The 18,957-nt window shown below is 34.2% G+C and overlaps 1 protein-coding gene across 1 annotated transcript in view; it reads right to left on the reverse strand.

The window, feature by feature from the left end:
* Positions 1–18,957, reverse strand: part of KHDRBS2 (KH RNA binding domain containing, signal transduction associated 2) — a 699,319-nt gene that overhangs the window by 69,326 nt on the left and 611,036 nt on the right. The window contains exon 7 of the mRNA XM_082347222.1: positions 4,934–5,016. Within this exon, the coding sequence (XP_082203348.1) occupies positions 4,934–5,016 (83 nt within the window). The remainder of the gene's footprint in view (positions 1–4,933; positions 5,017–18,957) is intronic.

An 18,957-nucleotide genomic window follows, 5' to 3' on the forward strand; every position in this document is an offset into this window, starting at 1 on the left:
TCACTATTTTTATGCACTAATATATAATGATGAGATAGAAATTTGATTGAAAATATTAGCAAATGTTTTAAATACATAGCCAATTTGCATACAGTACTCTATTAGTGTCTGTGATGTGATGCAAAACTTTCCTGCATCCTAAGTAACTGTGCTGTGTTCCAATATGTAACTGGAACACTTAAGAGAGCAGAAGCTCTTGGCTTATGATGTCTTTTTTATTTACCCTACTACAAAGTAACCAAAGACTCAAAGTAAAATGTTCATTTCCATAATGATATCTTAATTTATGCTGAGCTTTAAAGGTATCTGTTCACATGACTTTTTTTTTTTTTCTAATTGCCTACGTTTCCCTAAATAGAATTCCCTTTCACCCCTTTCACTATGCTGTCCCTCAGGCCATGAAAAAATCACACTCATGCAATATGATGTGTAGATGTCCTACACTCCATAATGACCTTAAAGTGTTTCTTTCTTTGCCAGTTTCCTCCTCCAAATATTACTTAATGCATTCAAATCTCTTTGGGTGGCAATAAGTTGATCAGTAAATGGTCAATGCTATGATTTTGTTTTTGTGACAATTAGTCCTATTGGTTTCTGAGAATCACATATAGGGGAGAATCATTTAACTAATTATCACATGGATTCCTTTCCTATGAAATGTGTAACTTATTTTCAGAAAAAATACTTAGGCAATTGATTTTTCTAAAGATGTATATACCAACTTTATTCATAATAACACAATATAGGAATAACTCAAATGTCCTTCAACCGGTGAATGAGGAAACTGTGGTACCTCCATACAATGAAATGCTACACCATAATAAAAAGGAACAGAATACTAATACACACATCAACATGAATAGATATGGAATGCATAAGAAGCCAGACTGAAAATGCTACATTTTGCAATGCTTCTACTTATATGACATTCTAGAAAAGGCAAAACTGCAGTGACAAAAAGTGAATCATGTTTCCCAGGGCCTGGGGTGGAGAAAAAGTTGACTCTAAAGGGCAATAAGGAAACATTTGGGGCTGATTAAATAGCCCTATATCATAATTTTGGTGGTGGTTACATGATAGTTTGTACTGGCCAAACTTATACAACTGTATCCTAAATGGGCAAATTTTACCATATGTAAATTATACTTCAATAAATCTAACTTTTAAAAAGTAAAAATTCATTAATATCACAAATTCTGAGTCTATATAAATTTATTCAATAATCTCTGAGATCCATCAAGAAAGGAAAGAAAATTTTTTTTGCTTTTTTCATTTGTAATTCACTTTTATCTTTGATGATCCTCCCCCACCATTTCCTTCATACCATATTTTATGAAAACATTTTTTTTCTATATAAGGATTGCAGGTGGTTTGAACTCAAAAGTGAGGAAGAAGGGCTTGGAGAAATATGATTTTATAGACTGAATGTTTGTGTCCTCCCAAATTTCATATATTGAGTTTGTAGTTCACTTTAATTTTTTTTTTTTTATTTTCTACTGGAGTAGAGTTGATTAACAACATTGTGTTATTTTCAGGTGTACAGCAAAGTGATTCAGTTATACATATACTTATATCTATTCTTTTTCAAATTCTTTTCTCATTTAGGTTATTGCAGAATATTAAGCAGAGTTCCCTGTGCTATACAGCCTTGTTAGTTATCCATTTTAAATATAACAGTGTATACATGTCAACCCCAAACTCCCAATTTGTCCCTCCCACCCGTCCCCCCTGGTAACCATAAGTTCATTCTCTAAGTCTGTGAGTCTGTTTCTAAGTTTTGTAAATAAGTTTGTTTGTATCACTTTTTTTAGATTCTGCATATAAGCGATATCATATGATATTTGTCTTTCTCTGTCTGACATACTTCACTTAGTATGATAATCTCCAGGTCTATCCATGTTGATGCAAATGACATTATTTCTTTCTTCTTAATGGCTGAGTAATATTCCATTGTGTATATGTACCATACCTTCTTTATCCGTTCATCTGTCATTGGACATTTAGGTTGACTCCATGTCTTGGCTATTGTAAACAGTGCTGCCATGAATATTGGGTTGCAAGTATCCTTTCAAACCATGGTTTTCACTAGATATATGCCGAGGAGTGTTGCTGGATCATATGGTAGCTCTATTTTTAGTTTCTTAAGGAACTTCCGTAATGTTATAGTGGCTTCACCAATTTACATTCCCACCACAAGTGTAGGAGGGTTCCATTTTCTCCACACCCTCTCCAGCATTTATTGCTTGTAGACTTTTTGATGATGGCCATTCTGACCTGTGTGAAGTGATACCTCATTGTAGTTTTTTTTTTAAATTAATTAATTAATTTATTTATTTATTTTTGGCTGTGTTGGGTCCTCATTTTTCTGTGTGAGGGTTTTCTCTAGTTGTGGCAAGTGGGGGCCACTCTTCATCGTAGTGTGTGGGTCTCTCACTATTGTGGCCTCTCTTGTTGCGGAGCACAGGCTCCAGACGCACAGGCTCAGTAGTTGTGGTTCATGGGCCTAGTTGCTCAACGGCATGTGGGATCTTCCCAGACCAGGGCTTGAACCCATGTCCCCTGCATTGGCAGGCAGATTCTCAACCACTGTGCCACCAGGGAAACCCCCTCATTGTAGTTTTGATATGCATTTCTCTAATAATTAGTGATGTTGAGCATCTTTTCATTTGCCTGTTGGCCATTTGTATGTCTTCATTGGAGAAATGTCTATTTAGGTCTTCTGCCCATTTTTTAATTGGGTTGTTTGTTTTTTTGATATTGAGCTGCATGGGCTGTTTGTAAATTTTGGAGCTTAATCCCTTGTTGCTCACTTCATTTGCAAATATTTTCTCCCATTCTGTGGGTTGTTGTTTCATTTTGTTTATGGTTTCTTTTGCTGTGTAAAAGCTTTTAAGTTTCATTAGGTACCATTTGTTTATTCTTGTTTTTATTTCCCTTACGCTAGGAAATAGATGGAAAAAGATATTGCTGTGATTTATGTCATATAGTGTTCTGCCTATATTTTCCTCTAAGAGTTTTATAGTATCTGGTCTTACATTTATGTCTTTGATCCATTTTGAGTTTATTTTTGTGTATGGTGTTAAAGAATGTTCTAATTTCATTCTTTTACATGTAGCTGTCCAGTTTTCCCAGCACCATTTACTGAAGAGACTGTCTTTTCTCCATTTTCTCCATAGTCTTGCCTCCTTAGTTGTAGATTAATTGACCATAGGTGCATGGATTTATTTCTGGGCTTTCTATCCTGTTCTATTGATCTATGTTTCAGTTTTTGTGCCAGTACTATCCTCTTTTGATGACTGTAGCTTTGTAGTATAATCTGAAGTCACACAACATGATTCCTCCAGCTCGATTTTTCTTTCTCAAGATTGCTTTGGCTATTTGAGGTCTTTTGTGTCTCCATACAAATTTTAAGATTTTTTTTAATATTGATTCTTCCAATCCAAGAACATGGTATATCTTTCCATCTGTTTGTGTCATCATCAATTTCTTTCATCAGCCTCTTATAGTTTTCTGAGTACAGGTCTTTTGCCTCCTTTGGTAGGTTTATTCCTAGGCATTTTATTCTTTTTGATTCAGTGATAAGTGGGATTGTTTCTTTAATTTCTCTTTCTGATCTTTCATTCTTAGTGTATAGAAATGCAACAGATTTCTGTGTATTAATTTTGTATCCTGCAACATTACCAAATTCATTGATGAGCTCTAGTAGTTTACTGGTAGCGTCTTTAGGATTTTCTATATATCTGATGATGTCATCTGCAAACAGTGACAGTTTTACTTCTTTTCCAGTTTGGATTCCCTTTATTTCCGTTTCTTCTCTGATTGCCAGGGCTAGGACTTCCAAAACTATGTTGAATAAAAGTGGTAGGAGTGGACATTCTTGTCTTGTTCCTGATCTTGGAGGAAATGCTTTCAGCTTTTCCCCATTGAGTATGTAGGTTTGTCATATATGGCCTTTATTGTGTTGAGGTAGGTTCCTTCTATGCCCACGTTCTGGAGAGTTATTATCATAAATGGATGTTGAATTTTGTCAAAAGCTTTTTCTGCATCTGTTGAGAGGATCATATGGTTTTTATTCCTTAATTTGTTAATATGGTGTATCACATTGTTTGATTTGTGTATACTGAAGATTCCTTGCATTCCTGGGATATATCCCACTTGATCATGGTGTATGATTCTTTTAATGTATTGTTGGATTTGCTTTGCTAGTATTTTGTAGAGGATTTTTGCATCTATGTCCATCAGTGATATTGGCCTGTAATTTTCTTTTTTTGTGGTATCTTTGTCTGGTTTTGGTATCAGAGTGATGGTGGCCTCCAGAATGAGCTTGGGAGTGATCCTTCCTCTGAGATTTTTTGGAATAGTTTCAGAAGGATAGGTGTTAACTGTTCTCTAAATGTTTGATAGAATTTGCCTGTGAAGCTGTCTGGTCCTGGACTTTTGTTTGTTGGAAGTTTTTAAATCACAGTTAAGAAAGGAAAGGAATTCTTGATTCCATATGTTTTAAGAATTTTCTTTTCAGAGCACCAATAACATTTCCCTAGCTTTTGTTTTAAAAATGAAAATTATGTTTCTGGGGAAAAAATCCACACTGAACAAGTGCCTTGTTTTTATTGTTATCTTAATGATGAATTCACTAAAATAATCTCTAAAAATAACAGTATTTTTATTAAATACAAGCTTGTTCAATGAGTTGATTGGTTATGATAATCATCTAGTCTTAAAAGAACACACTACTATTTCATTATTAGCAATTGCAAGATTATTATATTTTACCTCTCACAGTCTAGTAAGCAACTGAATAATTCAGGAGGGCAATGAATAAACCCAGTGCTAGAAACTTTCACATAATGTAACTGATATTCAGATACAAGAAACAAAATAGCAGAATTAGAAATCATCCTGAGAAGGATGTGTAAAACAATGTATAGCTTACCTTTGTGCTTGGGTGGCATAGCTATTGTCATAAGTCTCATATGTCTGGTCATCGTATTCACCCCCATAGCCATCATCATAACCCTGAGGCAGAAAATGGTAGAAAGATGGATTAGCAATCAATTTAAGTAACTATGATCTGTTTTTGATTAATGAGATTTTATATAAAGTGACCTTAATTTAGTTTTTACGTGTGGTTATTCTGCATCATATTTTACTAGATTAACAATTTCCATACAACACTGAATAAATCTATCAGATTTTAATATTTAATCATTAAACTCAACATATCATTGAAGTAGCAATACCTACTCCTGGATTTATTTAGAATTTTGAGCAATACTAATGAAAACAATTTTAAAATTTCAAAATATATTTTTTTGAAAAACTATGAGTAGATAAGAATAATTATGATAACCTAATGGTGATACTAATCTATTTGTTACAACCCTACTGGGATTTTTTTCTTCCTTAATAATAATCATAATCATAATTAAGATTGTAACTAAAATCTGGATTCCTCAGTAAAGAAGATGTAGTAATTATTGTTTGAAAAAAAGAAAGGGAAAAAGTAAAGAAGAAAAGAAGGAAGAAAGAAAGAAAAGGGAAAAGGAAGGAAGAGAGGAAGGAAAAGGAAAAAGAACTGAAATAAAGACTTTTTACTTTGTTGTGCATTCTATGGCTTTTAAATCTCATGAGTAAAATTATGTTGTGTGGTGGTTTAATTATCTGACTAAATTCATGCTAACAAAGTTAAAGCAGATTTGTGATTCTAGAATGTGCAAGCAAGGTAGCAAATATACATTCCAGTTATACATTGCTCTACGAGTGATTTAGTTTTATTTCCCTTTGTGGTCATAAACTTTATTCTACATCATAGCCATCCATCTTGATTACTCTCACCTTCTGAGAAGACCTTTAGCTTTTCTGCTTCTGGATCTTTGCTGCTGTATCACTTTCCTTGGAATGTACTTCCATCCCACCCTACCAATTCTATAACTCCATTTCAGTCTGGAGGCTTGCAAATCGCTCTCCTTATTGTGTTCAGAAATTTAAACAGAAAAAAGTGCAGATGTGAAAGTTTCCACATTAATTTTGACTAAGACTTTTGAGTCCATTTAATCTGAAGACAAATATTTTTCATCAACTTAAGGAAGTTTTAAAAATATTACTTCTTCATTACTTCCACATCTGGTTTACCTGTTATATAATGCTATTTTGAGATTTTCTGTCTAACCTCATTTTCTTGTATTTTTCCATTAATGATTTCCATTTCATCATATTTTTGCTCTGCAGTATGGAACAGTTTCTCCATTTGATCTTTGAATGTTCTAATTAAGTTTCTATTGATTTTTTTAAAAAAAATCTAAAGTTAATTTTTGTATATGAAAATATTGGATACAGATTATTTTAAAATAGTACTGAAAGGTTTATGTACAAAAATCAGCAGCTACTTGTCTTGTCCCTCTCCAAATTCCAGTTTTCATTTAGCATTTTTATCTATTATTTTAGTAGTATTTTAGCATTTATTTTTGTGTTATTAAGTAATATGTTTAAATTTATGTTGTTTGATTTATGAATTTTAGTGGTCTTTCTATTGACTGGCCATTCATGTTGTGAAGGATTTAGTTCTATTGTAGACTCCTCTCAATATGTCTCCCTATAACTGTCTTCCTAATATAGTTTCATCATAATTTTTCATTAACTAGTAGATGTCTACCTTGTTACTGAGTAATAAATAATTATTATTCATAAATGATCAAAATAGATTAGTATAATTCTGTTTTATTTTCATATCTTTTTGTTTCTCCTAAAGTTAGTAATTGCTCATTCACTTTATTATTTTCTTGGTTTTCTATATTAGAATTATTTGTCTTCTATTGTCCCAATAGTTATCCTAATCTATCAATAATATTTCCAAATATTCCAAAACATCAGATAATCTCTCACTTCCTTTTGTGCTTCACAGAGACCAACTCCCACAGGAGTTGGTCTAGACTGGTCTAGACTGCTGAACTCCTAAGCCTGAAGGCAGAGTAGTTTTTCTCCAACCTCCCACCCACCACTGTTTGCGTGGAATTCCCTTTTACCAAATTCCATCTTCTGCTTGTTCTCATTTCTTCCTGAAACATCTCTTCCAGTAAACTCTATTAAGAGGTATATTGGAGAGAAATATTTACATTCTCTCTCTCTCTCTCTCTCTCTCTCTCCTCTTTAGCTACACTCTCCCACCATACCTAGCTTTTATATTTTACCTTTATGGGTGAAGAATTTATATTATATGGAAAAGTTAAATAATAGTACAATGAATTCATCTACTCCTCATCTGCATATGCCAATTTTGTCCCACCTACATTATCTCACTATATATATGTATGTATATATATATGTGTGTGTGTGTGTATGTATATATATTCTAAGCCGTGTGTAAGTCTGCTCCAGAAATATATTTCATCACTAAATAGCTCAGCTTGCATCTCCTGAGTATAAGGATATGCTCCTACATAGATACAATATTATTACTCCCTCAAAAAAGCTCACAATAATTTCATAATATCATTTACTGCTAAGTCCATAGTTAAAGTTCTGTTATTGTCAAAAACAGGACTTTTATAGCTATTTTTTTTAATTAATTAATTTATTTATTTTTGGCCTTGTTGGGTCTTCGCTGCTGCATGCTGGCTTTCTCTGGTTGTGGTGAGTGGGGGCTACTCTTGGTTGCAGTGCGTATACTTCTCACTGCAGTGGCTTCTCTTGTTGCGGACCATGGGCTCTAGGTGCACGGGCTTCAGTGGTTGTGGCTCGTGGGCTCTAGAGCACAGGCTCAGTAGTTGTGGTGAAGGGCTTCGTTGCTCTGTGGTATATGGGATCTTCCTGGACCAGGGCTCAAGCCCGTGTCCCCTGCATTGGCAGGCGGATTCTTAACCACTGAGCCACCAGGGAAGCCCCTATTTTTTTTTAATCAGAATCCAATCAAGATTCATGAATTGCATTTAATCATTATATCTGTTTAGTCTTTTTGAAACTAGCATAGTCTTCCAGCCTTTTATTGCTTTTCATAACACTAACTTTTTGAGTAGTCTGTACCAGTCTTTTTGCAGACTGTCCCACATTCTGAATTTGTCTGATTATTCTCATAATTACATTCCCACTGAATAGTTTTGAAAGAACACTACATATGTGATATTGTGCTGAACATTTACAAATTTTAAAATTCTAGCTCCACACGACTGATTGGTTGAGTATAACAGTTTAGGCTGAAAATTATTTTCAATCAAAATTTTGAGGGCTTTGATTCAATGTTTTCTATCATTACATACCTGTGGTCTTGAGAATTCCTGCTACTTGTATGTGACCTAGTTTTGTTTTGTCTCATTTTATTTTTTCCGTTTCTAGATGTTTTTACATTTTTTCTCTGATGTTTTGAAATTTCCCAATGCTGTGCCCATGTGTGTGCATTTCCTTTTATTCCTTGTGCTGGGTACTTAATAAGCTCTCTCCATCTGGAAGCTTATACTCTCCATTTCTGGGAAGTGCTTCATTTTTCTTCTCACTTTCTAGAACTCTCACTAGTGAGATGTTGGATCTTCTGGATTGGTGCATTAATTTTATCTTTATGTCCTATGTGATATCTCTTATTTTTTATTTTACTAATGGGAGAATTCTATAAATTCATCTTCCAACCATTCTATAAAATAGCCACACATATGTTCTAATAACTATTAGGGTGTGGAGAGGAGATTTCCTTGTATCAGCATCCTATCCTCATCCCAAGGCCTCATCTCCTCTCGGGTAGAATAAGAGTTATCGCAGTTAGAATTCTCAGTGCTGCAACTGGCAGCGCCTGTTCCCAGCTCTCTTTCCTGGTCGTCCACCTGGCTCTGTAACTGGGGGATTAATGATATTTGCCACACGTGTCTCTTTTCTAACACCCAGGCTATTGTTCCTCTTCCAAGTTTGTAAAAATTTAGCTTCATTCATCTCCACGTCCTACTCAGGACTCAAGAGCTCTAACTTCCAACAGGAGGCAAGCAAGTTTTGTTTTGTCTTCTTCCTTTTTTTTTTTTTTTTTTGCTGTGTGTTTGTGTTCTATAGCAAAGGGATAGAATAGCCATGGGGTGGCAGGTGCAGGTCTTTGAGACCTTCAGCCTCCTGAATTCCCTTCCTTTCTCCTATTTCTAGCTGTTAAAATACTACTGATTTCTAAAGGCCATTTACATTACATGATTTCAGGAAGATATTCCTGCTTCTACCAAGCATAAGGTAACCCTCTGCCCTCTGAATTTAATAGCCTGTTGTTTTCTTCTCACTGTTACCCAGAATGTCTAAACATATACCATATTTATTTTTCTATAATTTTCTCTTTTTAAATGTATGCTCCTGAAAAGCAAGTTAGTCCCTTTTTGGTGCCTTGTGGTGCTTAGCATAGTGTATTCCATAGAGTATTCATTCAATAAATATGTATTGAATTGTTAAATTAGTACAAAGGAGACTATTCTCATCCAGTGTAGATATGGATTGACTCAAATCAATCACCACTAAAAGGGGAATATTACAAATGATGAGTAGAGAATAGTATTATCTCTATTTATGAAGAATAGCTTTACCGTTTGGTCTGTAGAAGACTATTATATTTTCTTTCCTCATTTACACTTTCACTTTTCAAAAATATTAACACAGAAAATCCACAGAATAGATAGAAATCTTTCCTGACAACCCATAATTTCCTGAAGCATATAGTGAAGTTGTCCATAAATACTTGTACTTTTGTAAAAGAGAAAGTAAATGTGGATACTTATACTTAATCTATTATTGTTTACTACCAGTTGATGTAAATATTTATGCAGTTTTCTTAGGACAGGTAAAAATATAGATCATGCTGGTGATGTTCTAAGGTAAATCACTAAAATAGATATGCTTCCAAAATGACCAGTCAGTATCTGCAAGAGATTCAAATTAAATAAGGGTATTCAACTAAAATCTCAAAACACAAAAGATCAAAAATTCTAAAAATTTTTCCCACTTTTGCTCCATTGTTTCTTTTGAAGAAATTACCCAGCCTATTAACACATTTGTACTAATAAATTAAGACTCTTTTAGAAGTTACTTATCCTATCACAGTCTCAAAGTAGAATTTCCTAAAGAATAAAGGGTACATCTGATGTCCCAGTAAAGGAAAAACCTCCCTCTACAACTAAAAGTTTTAACTCTATTTCCTTCTAGCTGAAGACAGATGATTTGGCATCTCTCACAAAAAAGAAAATGCTCAAGGAGATAAGATTCATTTCTTTTGGGGACATGAAGAATATCCCTTTTACCTAGAATTTCTTCATATTTGTGAAGTTATAAATTCTTTAGTTTTCTATATTTGAGCCAAATAAAAGCAGATCCTCATTGGATTCTTTAGGAAACACAATCTTGGTTATTTTCTAGATCTTCACCAGGTCCTGTGCAATTTACATAAGGTAAAATATAAAATGCAGACCTGACATGAAGGCGTGAGAAATAATGAAAGAAGAGGACAAGTTCTCTGCACTGTCCTGTGAATTTTAGATCACTTTATACATCTGAGTACTGGGCACAGCAACATACAGGATACATGCATATTACTATAAACACATGTTTTACAAATCCAGCCCTTTTCAAAGCTACTTTGGAAAATGTATTTCTAGGCGCAAATATGCCTACTAATTTTTTTAATTTAAGGAGGTCATTTTGATCTAAACATCCCTTCCTGAACTATAATTTCTGCACAAATTTTGGGTTTTCAAAAGTAAATAATATTGGCTCAACAATAAGCTTAAAATAATAGTAATTCATCAGACTTTATAAATATTAACCACTGAATTACCTATTATTCCTAGCAATAGAGACAAAAGAAGAATAAGACATAATTCCTGTCTTTTAGACATTCTCAACCAGTGATGTTTGAAAAAATTGTATGCACGTGTATGTATGTGTGTGTGTGTGTATAATGTTATAAATTTTAGTGACATAAAGCACAGTATTTACAAATAAAAACAAATGCATTTATTTTATATTTAAATAAAATTTATATTTCATTTACATTAAAAATAAAATTTATAGCACTCAATTTAAAGATAAAATATAGAATTTATTGTAACTTCTGTACACATATAACTTCAGTGTGACTTGCTGTTTCTTGAAAAATTCACTATCAATTTTTATAATTCTGTTGTTACAATAACACCACTATAAATCACAGCACAGATAAGATAAATAGTTGATTACTCTTTGATTCATCAAAGACAGCCCTGTATTGATGAACACGTATAAATCTGACATTAATGTCACTTGAAATTTTCATTTATGTTGACAAGCAAAATGAAAAGGAAACCTCAAATACACATATCAGAACTTTACTCATTTGCCATTTTTGTGAGCAACTTTGTTCTGAATTGGACAATGGTTTTTACACACTAGAAGAATATTTCCTCAATTTTGTGTTCTGGTCACAACATAAAGGCTACAGACATAACAGACTTTTAAGTTAAATCTGCTTTATTAACATTTTCTCCATTGTTTTCTTGTCTACATAATCACTATAACAAAAAATCAAGTCCTGGCTTTTAGCATTTGCCAATATCTGTGGTGTAAATATTCTTTCTATGGCTGATTTCAAGATAGCAACATGATATCCTTAAAAACAAATTTGGGAAGAGGTAAACAGTAGCACACCATATATTATTTCTGCCATACAGAGCAACAGACATAACCTTAAGCATAGAGTGTAATGAAACAATTAGATAATAATGAGTTTTTAAATATTAACCCTTTTTCTTTAATATAATTTTTTTAATTTTAAGTTTATAAAATTTAATTTTTAATAATGGCTGTGTTTAACAACTAATTCATGAAATTCCTGGAAATTTTACAAAGGATCTTGTGAGCCAGCACAAGTCAGCTCTAGCACACCACTGCTCTCGGCTTACTAGAGGAGATCAACAGGTATATAAAAAAAATTGAAATAGAAGTGGAAAGTGCTTCAATAGATTATATAATAGGGGCTATGAGATCACATTGGAAGGAATGCATAAATCTGTCAGGATTTTAGGTGGAAATTCTCAGGGAAGGCCTTATTTGATATGGTTATTTGTGGATAAATATATTTTCTAGAGGGACAAGTGGGTAGTGTCAGAGCATTCCAATTTCCAAGTGTGAATGCATGGCAACATGAAAGGAAACACTGTTTGGTGAACCACTAACAGTTGGATCTAACTAAAACACAAATGCCTAAGAAATGGTAGGCAGTTGGGCTTAAGAAGTAGGTAGGAATCAGGTCTGAAGTGCTTCCTATGACACAGTAAGGATTTTATTTTTATCCTATAGGTAAGAAAGCCATGGAAAGATTTCAATCAGTGGAATGACAATACATAGATCTATCTGCATTTTGTTACATTCATTTGACTCTTAAAAAATTCCAAGTCTTTTGGGACTAGGCTAAATTTTTCCCCTCTACTTTCTTGACTAGGTTAATCATAGTTACTATAAAACCCCTGGATGATAACACCAATATCTGAATCACTTGTGTCTTTATTTTTCCTCTTGGTTTCCTCATGCCTTATAATTTTATTTACTGAATTCTTGATATTGTCTATGGAAATTTGTGAAGGGTTTTGCCTTATAATATTTTCTTCCAAAGAGGATTAAGTGTTCCCCTGGCAGGCAGTTAGGATAGCAACAGATAACCTTGATGTCATGGAGAGATGGTTTTAGGCAATTGGATAGAGAAGTTTGAAGCGTAGGCAGTCTGGGCTAGAGATATAGCTCTGGAAGTGATCAACATAAAGATGACAGTTGAAATTACAACCACTGTTCAGGGTGTCTACTGAGAAGAGAAATTTAGGCTACACCATGCTCTACATGAAGCCAGTGTTACGAGAGCCCCCCTTCCCATGTTTAATTGGCCTTTATCTCACTAGGAAATGAAGGCACAAGCTGTAATAAATATAATCCTGTTTTCTTCAAGAAGATCCCACTTAAAAAGAAAATCAATCTTGAATTTATAAAAAGATGTTATTTCTCTAAAGGCCTGTTGTAAAATCCCCATGCCAGTGTATGTTTTGAACATTAACCTGTAAGAAGCTCTGGCTGTTCCTGGGTATACATTACCACCCCAGAGATACCAATCAAAAATTCTTCCAAAAATGGAAAAATAAACAGAATATGTATTAAATTTCCTCTAGATACAGAGTTTTTCTAATCAATATGCATTTATAAAGTTTTTGAAGATTTCATGTAACTAAGAGAATCATCACACAAAATAGTTCAGAACATTTCTTACCATATATTTTGGAAAATGCACGTTTCCAAAATATTATATTACTGAGAGTTTGGCTAACTGCTATTGTACGGGATTTACCTATATTAAAAGTTAAGTTGGATCATATAAAATTGTCATTTTTGTAAGCACAAAAAATATGTATTTGAACTATAGTTAACCTAATGCTAACACTAGAAACTATAAAACTGACATGTTTTTGTCAACTAAAGAGAAGCAAAAATATCTTGTGATGCTAATAAGTTATTGTGGCTTTCAGAAGAAAATCTTTTTTGAAATTTAAATAATATGAAATGTCATCCTGACTCTGCTTTGTGCCCACAGTTTCTTCAAAGACTTTTCAATTTAATAGGCCTTGGTGACAAGTTTAGAATTTGGTCCTTATTTTCATTTTGGGCTTTATTTCTGTAAAAGGTCAGCGGGTATTAAAAGAAAATAAACGAAAATAATGTGGAATTTTCTAATAAAATTGAGAATTCAGTGGGTATTAAAAGAAAATAAATGAAAATAATGTGAAATTTTCTAATATAATTGAGAGAAAAAGAAAATAAAGCCGAACATGCAATCAAGAACCATAAAATATTCCAGAATTAAGTAATTTAATTATGAGGGTCAAGATCATAAATTTGTCACCAAACTCTAAAATTCTAGGCACAGAAGCAATTTGCAAATGCTGCCCTTTAATGTTATTGAATATAATTAACAGGTCATATGAGAACTTGACATTTAACTTTCTTTATGAAGTGTGGTTAATTCTTATAAGCATATGTTCCTTTCTGGATGAGTTAAACCATAAAATGCATAGCATGTCCACTTCATATATATTTCTTGTTACTACAAAAGCACTTCATGGTAATAATTCAAATTAAAAAACATATCATGAAATATTAAAATAAAAACTATACATGAAATGCCAATATTTTAATAGTCAATATTCTCTTAGGATGTAAATGATCAGTGTTTATGACACGTATCTGATTGATCATGGATTTTTATACTTTCCCATGTTTCTTTTCTTAAAGGTTTTATTTTTATGTGAATATCACCCTACATTTTTATCATACATTCTCTGCTTGATATATGGATGAGTTTCTTATAAAATAGAATGATTTTAATAGTATCTCCCATCTCTTTTTTCCACTAAAAGAATAGCTTCCTATTATGGATTGCTGGCTTGTGTGGAACAGTGTGGCAATGGATAACCGCCCCCCCCCACCACAGCTTTTGTTACTGATGCAGCTTGCTCACTCTCTGTGGGAAATCATTATCTGTTCAAAACCCTCCTAAGCCTGAATGTATCCACACAGCGAATGGGGAAACACTACACCTAATAGTCTAGCTTTACAATGTGGCAATACTTAATTTTCTGAAAGTTTTATATGGAAAACAATAAATAAGTCTCTAATAAATAGGGAATGTATTCTATTATAGCTTCATCTGCTATGAGGTTGCAGATATATGTTTTATATTGCTATTTTAGGCTACAAGAAACCAAAGCATGAAAAGTTGTTAACATCATCATAGGTATCTCATTCAACCTGTGCATGGCAGGGATAAATTAGAAAAACAAAACAAAACAAAACAAAACAAAATAAAAAAGAATCCAATAATTCAACTTCCCATAATGACTCCTGCCACACTTCTTGGTAATATTATTTTTGTTGCTGAAACAGGGATTTTATAGTTTGCGCAAGACTATGATGGCATGATGTATCTATTTAATATTTTTCAATATTTCTTTCCCAAAGTATCTTTAGTGACATTTTTCAGTTAGAAGTCAGTTTAAGAATCCATCATTTACATTCATGAATAAAACAATTTTGGCATTTTGTTTTACATAATTATCATTTTCTAATAAATTATGCATCAGGCAAATGCATATCAAAATGAAATAATAATTTCATATAAACCAGTTGAGTAATCTTCATTCTTACAATGTTTTTTTTCCCTGTTATATGGTACCATATATAAAAAAAAATCCTTTATTGTCCTGAGAGGAAGGCATTTCTGATCTCTTTGCAATTTCTATGATTAGAAAATACTAAGATATGACAATGCCCTTTATTCACCTTTAACCTTTTGACTTACAAGTGAAAAACATGAGTTGTCTTTTAAAACTTGGTACTGCACTGAGTCATGACAGCATTACTAATTTTATTTTTCTGGAATGTTTTATTTCAGTAGTGCTTAGTTTCATGGAGAAAATGTAAGTATTCCAGTTAACTATGTCATTAATAATGGCGTTAACATTGTTTGAATAGGAAGGGGGTCTCATTGCTAAATTAGGTTTAGTTCTGATTTTTAATATTCTTCTTTTGAAATTATTCTCTCCTACTCTAGTCAGGGCCTGCTTTATTTGTTTGTTTGTTTTCACATAGCTCAGGCTCTCCCGTGGGGCTGGTGACTCAGGGCTTCCTCCGAAACCAGCAGCCCTGGAGGCAGGCCGTATGAGCAGGGAGGGGTCCTTCATCTCTACTGCAACCACACAAGCTATAGTTTAAGTTTACATGAGACTTATTTGAAAACTTTAGTCTAAAAATGTTATAAATGTGTTGGTGTACAGCATTCGGCATTAAAAAATTTTACATGTTCTATTATTAAAACTACCAAATGTAAGCTATTGAGGACAAAAATATCAGTTTGCCATATAAAACCCCAAATTTCCATCAAAAGATCATTCAAATTGCCATATTATTCTATTAACTATTCATTTTCTCTGTGGTGATTCATTTCTTTCCAAATTTAATATTGTGTTGGCTTATAATGTTATAGCTCCTATTGTATTTCCTACGTGGAGGCTTCATACTTACTAGGGCCGTGCAGTCCGATAGATCTTTCTGTGATGATGGAAGTTTCCATGTTCTGTGCTGTCACTGGTCAGACGTGGCTTTTGAGCACTTAAATGTGGTTACGGTAACTGAGGAACTGAATTTTTAATTTAATTTAATTGATTTAAATTTAAATTTAAGTAGCCACATGTGGCTGTTGGCTACATGGATGCTGAAGCACTCGTGAATAAACATATATGAAATACTCAGATTTTTTACATGTCTTTTTTTTCAGTTTGAGACAGGCTGGGACCTGGGACCCTTTGTTTGCACCTGGACAAACCTCTCCTCAAGCAACAAAATACAAAGAAACTGTATGGGACTAAAAGTAACTGCATGCATGTGCAGTTGGGGCAAATTATGGACAAAAAGATACAAAAAGACTAAAAATACTCAACTGCCACTTCTGAAGAGCCAGGAGAAAAAAAAGGGTGTTGGGAGAAAAAGCAGGGTACTGCACATGCCCCCTGCACACAACACCACCTAAGGGGTGGGCAAACCACCTAAGCAATCCCTCCAGCTCAACCCCTGGACACACCCCTACCCTCACCCCGTATAAAGAACAAGCTCACTGCCCCGCCCAGCAAGTGAACAAGCAAGGGAACCTGTTGTTTGTTCTTGCTTCCCCCTTCTGCAGGAGGGCCCCCAATAAAGCCTTGTCTGAATTTCTTGTCTGACTTCTAACCAATTTCTATTGATTGGGGAAGGCCAACAACCCTGTTTGGTATCAGATTTATGGCACCCAATGTGGGGCAGTTGTCCGTTCTTGGGAGAGGATCTGGGTACCTCCAGGACCACCAAATACAGCTTCCCCATGGGTGACAAGTGACCACCTGAACCTCTTGTTTCAGTGTCACGGGACTTGGTAAGTCTGCCTTCCTGCTCCCTGGGGACCTCAGTACCCTCATTCAGACAACACTTTCCCCTCCCCCTTGTCTTTTCCCTCTCCTGAAATCTCTCCACTTCTCCTCTTTCTGTCCTCTCTTACCTCTGTCCTCTCCTTCTGAGAGACTGGACATTGGCAGCTAAAGCCTCACTCCTCTCAGCTTGTGAGACCATGCTCCCTCTGGCCGGCAATGGCTCCCCTTGATAGGTGACAGAGGTGGGAGAGGCGTGCCTCACACCGTGCAGACCCTGGTCCAGCAGCCTCTCCCTGACAGGAGATTTATGAGAGTGATAGAGGGTTAAACCTCATATCATGAACTGGCTGGATGTCCTATCATCCCAGTATTCTCACCTGTATTTTCCTTCTGTCTCTTTCTCTTTTTCAGTCTTTTATGTCCCTCCCCCCCTTCTCCCTCCCTGGATCCTTATACCTGAAGTTTCTGCCAAAATTGTGGGCATGGTGGAGCATTTAAACCTTGAAATACAAATGCAGCGCACTTTCCCTGAGATTCCAGGCTTGGCTTACTTGGTGGGATTTTAAAGAACAAAAAATAAAAGAAAGGAGCTTGCATTTTCTTTCTGCCTGAGCTCTAGGGTCTTGCATCTGTCTCTTCTGCCTTTGCAGTGTAACTATTCTGCCTGGGCTCTCAGGAACTACCTGATTCATCTGTAGTCTCCCAGACTAAGGAAAAAACGGGGCCATTTTAAATTCAAGTGGGAAACTATGAAGTGTCTGGTTCTGTCTGTCTTTATGGAAAAATTAACTTGTAAATGATCTGTATTTAATTGGCTTAAGGAGATGGAGTGCTTATACACATTCTCAGAAATATAAAGGAGGCTCACCAGAATACATTTTGGGTTAATGTGATCTGGGAAATATGCAATATCTAATTAATCTCTGGTATTAGAGATAGCTTAAGCTTGTGAGTTTAATTAATGCAAACCTGTCTTTAGAGTCATCAACATTAAGTATAATACTTTTATTGTACATATGGTTACTGAAAGTCAATAAGTGCATATTGTTTCAGTTATAAAATCTGTTAATATGGAAAATAACCTGATATGATTAAACTTTTAAGTAAATGTTACTGAGATAAGAGAATTTTGGTAAACTCTATAGGAATAATTATGTTTTGGAAATGTCCATTTAAATAGTCTCTCCAAATTTTGGTAACTTAAAACTAAATTAAGTTAAATGATAGGAATTCATTGAATATCCAGGCCATTTCAAATAAGATAAAATATTGGGAACATTAATTGCTAAACAGGTCTAAATTTACCTACTTTTGTCTTCTTGTGAGAGAGAAACTAAAGCTGTTTGGTGTCACCTTGAGATGTTCTCTACCAATTTATAGAATGCTAATGTAAATGACAGTTCATGGTTGCTTAAGGAAAGTAGGATGTGTGTTTTCAGAAAGAAATGTATGAGGAATGGAAATATATTTTGTTAATGGAAAAAGGGTGAGTTTGTTCCAAAGCTGGTTATTTCTGAATGGAATGAATAAGGAACTTTCTGGCTACAGAAAGTTGCAGAAGGTTTGTGGAAGAGGAACATTGAGAAAAGAATTTTGTATGTGGTCAGGACTTTCTAAGGTTGGATTAAATTTAATTAGGTAAATGGATTTTATTATGAGTAGGCTGATACAGGACTGGATTTGGTTTCTTTCTCTTAAAAGAGAACAAAGTTTTCCTGGAATGCTGTTTTTGATAACAGATTGTATGAGTTTCTGTGCCTTTAAGTGATATGTATTTATTTTTGAAATCTTTTTTTTTCACCTTAGTCTAGGAATAATTGTTTCACAGCCACCTATGATTCTATCTGACCAGGTGTTTGTAAAGCTTTTTGAAATTTTTGACAGACATCCCAAATATCAAATTCTAATTAAAGTTCTTTTGACCCCCCCAACTAACTTTGGGGTGCTTCAAAGGGCCCTTGGAGAATCCCAAAGAGAATCCTAAACTAATTGAGTTCATTTTGTATGTTAAATTACATGGGGAACATTGTCCAAA

This window comes from Balaenoptera borealis (assembly GCF_965194805.1).
Source record: "Balaenoptera borealis genome assembly, chromosome: 12".
NCBI classification, from domain to species: domain Eukaryota; kingdom Metazoa; phylum Chordata; class Mammalia; order Artiodactyla; family Balaenopteridae; genus Balaenoptera; species Balaenoptera borealis.